Below are 11,355 nucleotides of genomic sequence, written 5' to 3'. Positions count from 1 at the left end.
TGTTCGTTTAAAAGTACATAGTTCTGGGTCCTAGTTCAGAAAGAAATAACAGTGAGGGGGAGTGCGGAATCTGCAATTTCTGAATTGTTTTCAGAGAACATAAGGCTTCAGTGATACTTTCACAAGATTTTTTAATATTTAAACACTATTGCAGTTTCTTTTTATTGTTTCAAGAATGGACAGCTGACTATATAACTACTAGATGGGGGGGTGGGGGGGGAATATACTTTTTAAATTATTTTTTAAAAGTTCGGGTACACATTGTGTCTATACATCCCTGTTCTCTGTGACTAGGACGCTTGCCTTTTACTCCCCCATACCCCACCGGAACGGAATTATATTTATATGTGTGTTTTTCCGTTAATGTGAATATATTTTTATGTCTCTTTGAGATGAATACACGAAGTAGTAGATGTAAAATGTTCCGGGTCAGAGAAACCTTCCGTGAGAAATTTGTTTTATTTTTATTCATGATGAGGCAAATTGTAAACCTTTTTTAATTATTTTTTCAGTCTTTTTTGTGTTCCTGTAAATTGTTATTTTTTACATTGCTCTTGCAAAACATTATTAACAATCTGATTAGTGCATCAGTGTTAAACCATATCATGGTAATGAAGGTAATTTTAATTAAGAAAAACTGAAAGCTATGCTAAAGAATGAATGTAAAAAAAAATGTACATAGTTGTAAAAAATGTTTCTAAGCGTCATTTTCTATGCACTTTTTTATTTAAGTGATAGTTTAATTAATAAACATGTCCATTTTATCCTTGGAGATACTTTAAATATATTTTGTGTATTTCATGTGGGTTTGGGTTTTCTTTAAACATTTTCTCACAACACTTCTGCCCCACACTATGGCATGGTACCTCTGGTGCTGAAAGTCCACAGACACCTCATCTAAATGGCTGACTTCATGTGAGAGCATTCAGAGAGCATTGGTAGGCTATGTTGTTATGGAGGCATAACGGTGGTGTCCACTGTTGCTACATTTTTCCACTACTATCCCCAGAGGAGCTGAATCCAATAGCTCGTGCCCGTGACTGTGTTCAGAGCAGGGAACCACCACAGGTGGGGAAACTCAGATCTGTGACCCATCAAGATAAAAGCAAAAAACTGCGGATGCTGGAAATCCAAAACAAAAATACCTGGAAAAACCTCAGCAGGTCTGGCAGCATCTGCGCAGAGGAACACAGTTAACATTTCGAGTCCGAATGACCCGAATGTTCTGTTGAAGGGTCATTCGGACTCGAAACGTTAACTGCGTTCCTCTCCGCAGATGCTGCCAGACCTGCTGAGTTTTTCAAGGTATTTTTGTTTTTGTTCTGTGACCCATCAGTTCGGTCTAGCTCTGCTACACGTGAGTCATTGAGGATTCTGGGTTGTGTACATTGGTCAGTAAAGAGTTACACTCCAGTGATGCGTGTTCTGTGTAAAACCATAGGATAGATAATGGGTATTCATCACTGAGAATGTTATGAATGAGTGGTAGGATGCAGATATGTTTTTTAAAATGTTTAATCTCAGCCATGCCTTTACTGGAAAGAAGCTGAGCGAGAAATTCTGGGTTACTCTCATTTCTTTCCTTGTTTGTGGCTAGTCCAAACTGAGTTTTGGGAGTAAGTTGGCTTCTTTCTCCTCTTGTCTACAAATGACATGGAGAGCAAAAGGAAATGAAATGCAAATATTGAAGAGGTGACCTGCATTAATCTTGATGAAGCATGCAATAAGTCGTGTTCATCTCATCTCTCAGTTCAACACCAAGAAAAGTCTCTCAGCAACGCCAGATGGTACTGTGCAACTTTGGATTTTGATTTGCCCAAGTTATAGGTTTTTTTTCCCCCAGATGGATTGATCTTCACTGTGAAATGTAATGTACCTACATATCACCAGCAAACCTTTACAGTGTACCTTCCTGCAATCTGACTTTCAACTTTCCAGAAATGAAAGATGACTTATTACACAGAGAAGCATCCATGAAAGGTTACAGCGAATGTATTTAATGGGCTTGAATGTTGAAAACCATCTCATTTCATTTTCCCAATAAGGTGGAATTCACTTTTTATATGACCACAACGCAGCGCAAAAATACAACTGCTTCTTGGAATCTGACATTTTGTGAGCTATGCTGAATTATGTTAACTAGCATGTTCCATGTTGAATGAAGAGCAATGGGCCATGCTTTTTGGTGGCCAGTTGATGGAGGTGACTGTCACTGATGGTATCACAAGTTGCGGCTATCAATTCGTAGATTTGAGTTTTCAATAGTTTTAAGTCTGGTTCCTCTTTCCAATACCTCGATATGCAACATTATCAACCAGGAGGTGAGACATATGGTTCAAAACCTGGCCTCTGCTTGGCATCTTGCTGCAGCAGTGGAACAGGGATTGGACCTGCGCCTCCCCCTCTGTGTTGGTGTGCCAACACACTAGCATTGCATCCTTATAATGAGATGTCCCTTCCCAAGGCTTGTTCAGCCAGTTGGACACACTAGAGGGACTGTATGTAGTGGAAAATATTAGAGAAGCTAATGCTATATTTCTTGGCTCTCTGAAATTCTCTTGTTCCTTCTAAGCTTTTACGCACTTGCTTCCTGTGTTGAAATAAAGACATACCGCACTGCCTCCTATTCTCAGCCTTCCCAAGGACTCGAATGTTCCAAGTTCCTTCAATCTTCTCCTCTACAATCGTCAGACTTTTAAACTTCAAGATTACGGAAGCCTGCCTTGATATGCCTGGTATTCATCATTTACTGGTAATATATTCACTGAAGTTTGATGAAACTTTATTCCTGGGGGATCATGTATTTTTGTCAAAGCTGGCACTCGGGAACACAGGCAGCTGATGGTTAGCATTTATACTGACAGGTTATTGTAATATAACCACTGCACATTTATAAAGCTCACCATTGGTTTGTCAAGAAATAAATCAGACTTGCAATTAGAATCAGAATTATAGATCGCCCACTTAGCCCATCCGGCGTTTGCTGGCTGTATTCAATTAGTCCCACTACCCTTCTCATCGGCCATAACTCTGCAATTTTCTCCCCTTCAAATATTTATCCAATTCCCTTTTGAAACTCAACGCTGAATCTGTTTCCATTGCCTTTTCAGTCAGTGTGTTCCAGAGCATAACTTGCTGCTTTAAAAAGTTGCACCATATTGGCCCAACTCTGAAAACTGGACATGGTTTACACAAATTATATTTTTAGTAAGGTAATCACTTATTTTGGGAAAGCCCAGCACACAGCTGGATTCCACAAACAGTGGTGAGATTAATGACCAGTTGACATGTTTTTGGTAATGTTAGATCAGGTAGAAGTGTTGGCCAGGACACTGGGAGAACTCCCTGCTCTTCAAACAGTTCCATGGGCAACCAGTTTAAAGTGACACCTGAAAGACAGCACCTCTGACAGTGCAGCACTCACTGCACTACACTGGAGTATCAGCCTAGATTGGGCTCGACACTTGGGTGAAACTTGAATCCATGAACCTCTGGGTCAAGGCAGAGAATACTACCAGGGTAAAGGAAGCTGATGTTTGTTTACAGTCAGTACACATCACTTACAAATGTGGTCAGTATAAAGCCAATTTGATTTCAATATTTTAATTTGTATTATTCTATAAGATTTTCTCTTGTCCCCTCATGACATTGCCTCTTGCTAAAGTTTGATGGGTGTTTCAATACTTTCGGCAAGTGAACCATGACTATTTGGCAATGTGTATCAGCTGGCTGATAAATTGTATGCTTTCAGCTGATGTGTGTGCGAACTCGCACTGTTTATTGGGTTGTGTAGGGGGGAGCATGGAATCACTGGTTAGTGATCAGGAGTAGGACATTGACTGAAATCGGGGATGTAACGTGGGGACCTTGTAGCCTTGTGCACTTCAGTCTCCCATGGGTTGGTGTTTTGGGGTTTTTGCTTTGTTTGTACAAAGCTTGTGTTACCAGATATTCTGTGTTTGATATCAGTGCTGTTTACCAGAACATGCAGGTCAGTGCTCCCAGCATTGGCCTCCGCCCCACAGTCCCATTGGCTGGAATTAAATGTGAGCACAGCCTCTTCGGTCTGAAGTCCACTGCACAACATCTGACAGAGGAATCTATTTCACCTAGGCTGTACCTTGGCGAGGAATTATCACATCATCCACCGGATATGGCTACACTCGGTGATCAGGCTGTGCTCCAAGCCATCTTCAACCCCAACAACCCCTTTGGTAACAATCTTGGGTTGGAAGCAGAGGTAGAATTAACCGATGATGGTGAGTGTTTGACAGTTTAATTTGGTTATTCTCACTAAAGGTCTTCGCATTACCCTTCACAAAATCAGTTTTGTGTTGGAATGAGGACAAGATCAGGTTTGGCATTGACACTCGCTGGACTCGTACATATTGTGCACTTGAGTGCAGTAATAAATATCTACCTGTGAACACTGACAAAGTGAGGGTCAGCTCCGGGAGAGCCCATACCCCAGTAGATTCGATACCTGTGGATCCCGTACCCCACTGACAGTCAGAGCCCTAGGAATCCCTATCCCAGCAAGAGTCAACACTTTGGGAAACAAATCAACGTATGGGGTCCTGTACTTCAGTTAATTGGAGCTTGCAGGGAACCTCAGCAAAAGTCAGCGCTCAGGAAACCCCTATTTCAGCAAGCCAGCACCCAAAAACAATTTGGCATTATATTGTACCTTTAGCGTAGTAAAATATCCCAAGTTGATTCACAGAGAAGCAAAATTTGGCATTAGGTAAATGACCAAAAGCTAGGTCAAATAAGTAGGCTCTAAGGATCATCTTAAAGGATGAAAGAGAGGTGGAGAGGTTTAGGAAGGGAATTTCAGAGCTTTATGGCCTAGGCAGCTGAAGGCATGGATGCCATTGGTAGGATGATTGACATTAGAGATGCCCAGGAGGCCAGAGCTGGAGGAGGGCTGTAGAGATAGGGTTGAGGCCATGTACAAATTGGAAAACAATGGTGGAAATTTTTAAATCCAGAAATAAGGATGTCCAGGGATCTACACCCCAGCAAATTCATTCCCTAGGGAACCAGTACCCCAACTGAATCAGCACCTGAGGAATCTCATTCAATCTCTCTCACGCATAAGTTGTTCTCTTTGTGTGGAGGGTTGCAGGCCAGAGTTAAATAGTGGAGATGTGGGACTTTTTTGGAACTTTGCTCGATTACCTCTGTCTGCATAACGCATCTCAATTTGTTATATTTAGATAGCAAGTTTGATCCAGTCCTAGTGCAACAGGCTAAAGACTTGGAACTGCAGGGAATTTCCCAGGCAGAGTCTGGGAATGTGGATGCAGCTGTGGAAATATTCAGTCAGGCCATAGCAATCATTCCTGAGCGAGCATCTGGCTACAACAACCGAGCACAAACTCTGCGGCTGAAGGGAGACACGACAGGTAAAGGGTTAACATAAGGAAAGGGAGGGTTTGGTGGGGTGGAGGGGTGGCAAGTAAGGTACAAGACAATAAAAATAAACAAAAATGATTGTAAAGCAGTTTACCGGTGGCATTTTATACTCGTAGGTACAGCGATTGTCTTCTCTGTGATGATGGATGATTGATTGGGGCAATAATTAGGAGTGTGGGAAAATGCCTGGGTGGATGTGTCGTGTGATGAACAGATGGCTTCATGGATGGGCCAATAGACAGAATGGATCGACAATGCAAAGAATGTGGGTGATGGGTGGGATGATTAATTGACAGTACAACATGGGATGGATGGAAATAGTGATGGATTTATTAATGATAAATGGGTGGGATATTGAATGTATGGAGTGAGAGGTTTGGTGATGGATAGCTAAGATGGTGGATGAGTGGCATGAATAATAAGCTTATAGATGGATGCAGTTAAAGATGGACACGTCCAAGTGATGGGCATGATGATTGGATATGGAAGTGATGGTTCTATCCGCTCAATTATTACACTTCAAAGTTACAGAAATCCAGGTTTGTCAAATAATGATCCTTACATCTAATTCCTATTCATTGATGAGTAACTACAACAATGTTTAGGAACAGCCAAACCATTGAGGACACCAAAGCTGAGACTGATTCTTCCCTGATCATCATGCTTATTTTCCAGTGGGAATCATTTTGACAAGTGACTGGACGAAGGAGCCCAAGCTGATTTCCCCTTCCTTAGCCCAGGAATGTCTAAGACCAATTGTAATGTACAAACATTCTTTCTTTTTTTTTAACCTGTCCACCAGCTTTAAGGTGCTACTCTTTAGGACTACAGCTTTAACTCAGCAGATGTTAACTGTCGAAAAAGAAAGGGAGGGAAATATGTGGATTGCAAAGCTGTGCTACAGCTCCCGTACTCGCCACTTTCACTGATGCAGGCTGGGTTTGCACCCAGTCGGAGGATGATTTTCTTCAAGTAGTTAGGAGGGCAAATGATATGTTAGCACTTGTTAAAAAGGGATTGGAGTACAAGAATAAAGAAGCCTTACTATAATTATACAGGGCATTGGTGAGGCCACACCTTACATACTTTTCGGTTGTAGCGCATGTGTGCAGTTTTGGTCTCCATCCCTAAGGAAGGACATACAAGGGGCTTAACAGGATAAATGCTGAGAAAATGTTTCCCCGGTTGAGGAATCTCAGTACAGAGTCACAATCTCAGGGGGTCAGCCCTTCAGGAGTGAGATGAGGAGAAATTTCTTTACTCTGTTATTGATCTTTGGATGCTCATTTGTTGAGTATCTTCAGAGCAGAGGTCGATAGACTTTTGACACTAAGGGAATTAAGGGAAGTGGAGATAGTGCGACAAGGTGGAGTTGAGAAAGAAGGTCTGTCATAATCTTGTTGAATGGTGCAGCAAGTTCAAAAGGCCCAATGACCTACTCATGCTCCTTTACCCTTATGTTCTTACGATTCCTATTATGGTTGACCTTCTGAGTATTGATTCATCAAGGGGCATTTGGCTCACCAATGGATAATCTTGATCATTCCAGGGGCAATGAGTGACCTGAACAAAGCAGTGGAGCTGAGCAGAGGAAGAGGATGGACAGCCAGCCTAGCACTGGTCCAGCGAGGGCTCCTCTACCGACTCTTCGGACAAGACCAAGAGGCACTGCAGGACTTCAGACAGGCGGCGGATCTTGGCAATGGGTTTGCCAAGAGCCAAGTGACCCTCATGAATCCCTATGCAGCTCTTTGCAACCGTATGTTGTCCAAGATGGTGGCCAACCTCAGGAATCCGGAACCCTCTGTGTCACCCTCTGTGTGAAGGGCTATGTGCTTTGTTGGTACAAGAGTTCACTGAGATTGTTGTTCCTCCCCTTCTGTCATTAATAATAACTTTGTTTTTAAATAACCTAAAAAGTTTTATCTGTGTTTTTTTATCTCCTGTTTCTGAGTTCCCTACCTGAGCCTACTGATGGCTACAGTCCATGGCCTTGAGACGTTAGCACAGTTTGTTCCAACTCTAAAAGGAAGTAGCACAGGTCCTGAAGCAGTCTACTTTAAGCTGCCAAGGGCCAAACTTAGTGCTCACAGCTGACCAGCTTCAAAAGCAGGGTGACCAACTGTCCTGTATTTTAAGAGATTGTCCCTTATTTTGACTGCTTGTCGTGTGTCCCTTAAGGAACGTCTTTTGTCCTGTGTTTCTAGGACAGCCTGTGGGTGTCTGAGCATCATTGCTTTCTTTGTGAGCGTGTGCACAGTGGTTGTTGGGCACCAGCACCCCCTACCTTGAGCTCTTATGGGCTCCGGCAACTCCCATCACTGCTCTTATGGTCACCAGCGCTTGTACCCTTTTGGCACTTTAAGTCGGTCACCCAGTTCAAAAGGCTTATTAGAAGAGTGTATTTACCTTTTTAACAGGAGCAGAGTTAGGGGAGGTGGTGGCATAGTGGTATTGTCACTGTACTAGTTATCTAGAGACCCAGGGTAATGCTCTGGGGACCCAGATTTGAATCTCACCATGGCAGATGGTGAAATTTTAATTCAATAAAAATCTGACCATGAAGTCATTGTCGATTGTTGTTAAAAACCCATCTGGTTCACTAGAGTCCTTTAGGGAAGGAAATCTGCCGTCCTTAACTGCTCTGGCCTACATGTGACTCCAGACCCACAGCAACGTGGATGACTCTTAAAAATACCCTCTGTAAAGGGCAATTAGGGATGGGCAATAAATGCTGGCCTAGCCAGTGACGCCCACATCCCATGAATGAATAATAAAAAAAAGTTGATGTAAGGTGGGTTTTACTAAAAATGTTACTCTTTGTTCATTTATTATCTGTAAAAAAAAAATATCAACTTGAAGATTTCTAATTAGTTTTCATCTCACTAAACTTGTAATTTTTGCAAAGTGTATGTGGGAGAACATAATGTAAGAAATAGGAGCAGGAGTAGACTGTGCAGCCCCTTGAATCTACCCTGCCATTGATTACCATCACGGCTGATACTCTGCCTCAACTCCACTTTCCCACCCACTCCCCATATCCTGAAAAAGCAAAAATCTGCCTATCTCAGCCTTAAACATACTCAATGATGGAACGATGGTGACTATATTATTGTTCACATGATAACAAAGGGTTTCATTGTTACGCCCTGGATTACCCAATCGCAGGACCAGATAGCAAAGCAGGGAGGATCTACTCCCGATCGCAAGAGACGCCGAGTCTGCTCATCAATGAGACCAGTGATGCTGAAAATAAGAGAATATTGCGTGCAGAACTATTAAGTTGTAACATAACTATTCCACTGCCAGATCTGTCCATTAAAAGTCAAGTCTATTGTAAAATGATTTTCTATTTGAATACATTTTTGGCTCAGTACCAATGCAAACATGACAAACTTGACATCCAGCATTCTCACATTATCCTGCCTAATTTTCAGATGCCCCCCCCCCCGATCCCCAGAACAGAAAGATAAAGAAAGACTTGCATTTCTATAGCACCTTTCATGACCTTGGAACATGCGAAAGCACTTTACTATCAATTAAGTACTTTTGAAAGGGTATTTACTGTTGTAATGTAGTTAATGTGGCAACCAATTTATGCACAGCAAGCTCCCACAAACAGCACCGTGGTAATGACCAGATAATTTTTAATGGTGATGTTGATCGAGGATAAATATTGCCCAGGACATTGAGGTGAATACCATTGCTGCTCTTTGAAATAGCGCTGCTGATCTTTTATGTCCTCCTGGGATGGGGCCTTAGTTTAATATCTCAACCACACTCCCTCGGTACTGTAAGTGTCAGTGTTTTGTCTCAAGTCTCTGTCGTGGTACAGGAACCTACAGCCTTCTGACTGGAGGCGAGAGTGCTACCAACTATTATGTCATGACTAACACACCAGTGCCAGAATCTTCCATGCCTATGCACATTGAAGATGTTGATAAAAGAAAACTGGAGGAGCAATGAAATCCCAAAAATCCCACTAGGTTCAGCTACAATTTGGAAAGAAAATAGGTTTGCACAAAAAAAAAATAATTTATTTTTGTTATAAGTCATCTAGGCCACTAGATGGTGCAATTGAGTGACATGGAAGTACTACGTCACCCTCTTCTGGCAGGAGAGCAAAACTACGCCAACAATTTGTGCCAATCTAATGCAGGGAAACAACAAATTGCATTTATATGGTGCCTTTAATGCAGTAGATCATTCCAAGGTTCTTCACAACAGTGAGCAAGCAGACAAAATTCGACACAAAGCCAGAGAAGGAAATATTAGGATAGTTGGCCAAAAAAGCTTGGTCAAATAGAGAGGTTTTAAGGAGTAGCTTAAAGGAGGAAAGGTGGAGAGATGTGGGGAGGAAATTCCAGAGCTTGGGACCTAGAGGGCTGACATTGATTGAGTGATAGAAATTGGGGACGTGAAAGAGGGCCAGAGTTGGTGCACAGAAATCTGGGAGGTTATAGAGCTGGAGGAGGTTCCAAAGTTAAAGTTGAGGCGATGGATTCGAAAATAAAGTTGCAAAATTTTAAATCAAGACAGTGGTAGACTGGGAGCCAATGTAGATCAGTGACATCGTCGCAAGACACATCATCGGAAAGAGTAAAGTAACAAAAGGAATGGACTCTAATTCAGGATGGGAGAGTTTAGGTGAGGCCAACAGCTCACTCAAAATAAAAACAAAAAACTATTGCGGATGCTGGAAATCCAAAACAAAAACAGAATTACCTGGAAAAACTCAGCAGGTCTGGCAGCATTGGTGGAGAAGAAAAGAGTCGACGTTTCGAGTCCACATGACCCTTCAACAGAACTGAGTATAGTTAGGAGAGGGGTGAAATATAAGCTGGTTTAAGGTGGGGGGCAGGGGGAGAGAGAAGCTGAGGGTGGGGTGATTGTGGAGATAAGCAAGCAGTGATGGGAGCAGATAATCAAAAGATGTCACAGACAAAAGGATCAAAGAGGTGTTGACTCAAAATGATGTGTTTTTAAAACATTTCTAAGGCGTATGAACAAAAATTAATTTTAACAAAGGTTCTTGGCTTTCAAATTTTTTTACAATGATTTCTTTCCCTGATGAAGAAGTCTTGGATTTTGAAATCAAGTTTTTTTTTAAACTGATTTTCATCTAAATAAGGAAAGACCGAACTGATGATTCCCAAACTCCTGTGTTTTTCATTTTGTTTGTCTTTGAAGCCTTGGTTCTGTGCACAAGGTGTTGGGTTTGTTGTGTCAACAGAGCAATCAGTACATGGCTGCTTAAAACCTGTCTTTTTGACTGAGCTTTTGGACATGTGGCTGGAAGTCAAATGATGTGTCTAACCTCCTGTGAGGGCCTTGGGATAGTTTCCTAACTGAAGGTGCTATTCGTTAGGTGGGAGAGGGATTTGGGCGGTGGGGGAGAGGGGGTGTTTGGGGAGTTGGGGAGAGGGGTTTGCAGGGTGGGGGTTGGTGGGGTTTTTTGGGGGTGGAGGGGGAGGTTTGGGGGGGTTGGGGCTGGAGGAGGGTGGTTTGGGGGGGGTTGGGGGTGGAGGAGGGTGGTTTGGGGGGGGTTGGGGGTGGAGGAGGGTGGTTTGGGGGGGAGGAGGGTGGTTTGGGGGGGGTTGGGGGTGGAGGAGGGTGGTTTGGGGGGGTTGGGGTGGAGGAGGGTGGTTGGGGGTGAAGGAGGGTGGTTGGGGAGGGGTTGGGGTGGAGGAGGTGGTTTGGGGGGGGTTGGGGGTGGAGGAGGGTGGTTGGGGGTGAAGGAGGGTGGTTGGGGAGGGGTTGGGGTGGATGAGGGTGGTTTGGGGGGGTTGGGGGTGGAGGAGGGTGGTTTGGGGGGGGTTGGGGGTGGAGGAGGGTGGTTTGGGGGGGGTTGGGGGTGGAGGAGGGTGGTTTGGGGGGGGTGGGGGTGGAGGAGGGTGGTTGGGGGTGAAGGAGGGTGGTTGGGGAGGGGTTGGGGTG

At 43.4% G+C, this 11,355-nt stretch overlaps 1 protein-coding gene across 1 annotated transcript; it reads left to right on the top strand.

Moving 5' to 3' along the window:
- The first annotated feature begins 4,072 nt into the window (after positions 1–4,072).
- Positions 4,073–8,760, top strand: ttc36 (tetratricopeptide repeat domain 36). Its single transcript, XM_078533054.1, has 3 exons — positions 4,073–4,259; positions 5,220–5,408; positions 6,968–8,760. The coding sequence occupies exons 1-3, from the start codon at positions 4,154–4,156 to the stop codon at positions 7,240–7,242; spliced, it is 570 nt and encodes a 189-aa protein (XP_078389180.1). The 5' UTR covers positions 4,073–4,153; the 3' UTR covers positions 7,243–8,760.
- Positions 8,761–11,355: the final 2,595 nt, after the last annotated feature.

Source organism: Cetorhinus maximus, chromosome 2 (assembly GCF_964194155.1).
Source record: "Cetorhinus maximus chromosome 2, sCetMax3.hap1.1, whole genome shotgun sequence".
Classification (NCBI taxonomy): Eukaryota; Metazoa; Chordata; class Chondrichthyes; order Lamniformes; family Cetorhinidae; genus Cetorhinus; species Cetorhinus maximus.
This window is presented reverse-complemented; position numbering and strand designations above follow the sequence as displayed.

Bases quoted from the DNA above. Each gene is read 5' to 3' on its own strand.
- ttc36 (XM_078533054.1), top strand. From the start codon at position 4,154: ATGGCTACACTCGGTGATCAGGCTGTGCTCCAAGCCATCTTCAACCCC. The intron at 4,260-5,219 runs GTGAGTGTTTGA...TGTTATATTTAG, and splicing joins GGTAGAATTAACCGATGATG to ATAGCAAGTTTGATCCAGTC. The intron at 5,409-6,967 runs GTAAAGGGTTAA...TGATCATTCCAG, and splicing joins GCTGAAGGGAGACACGACAG to GGGCAATGAGTGACCTGAAC.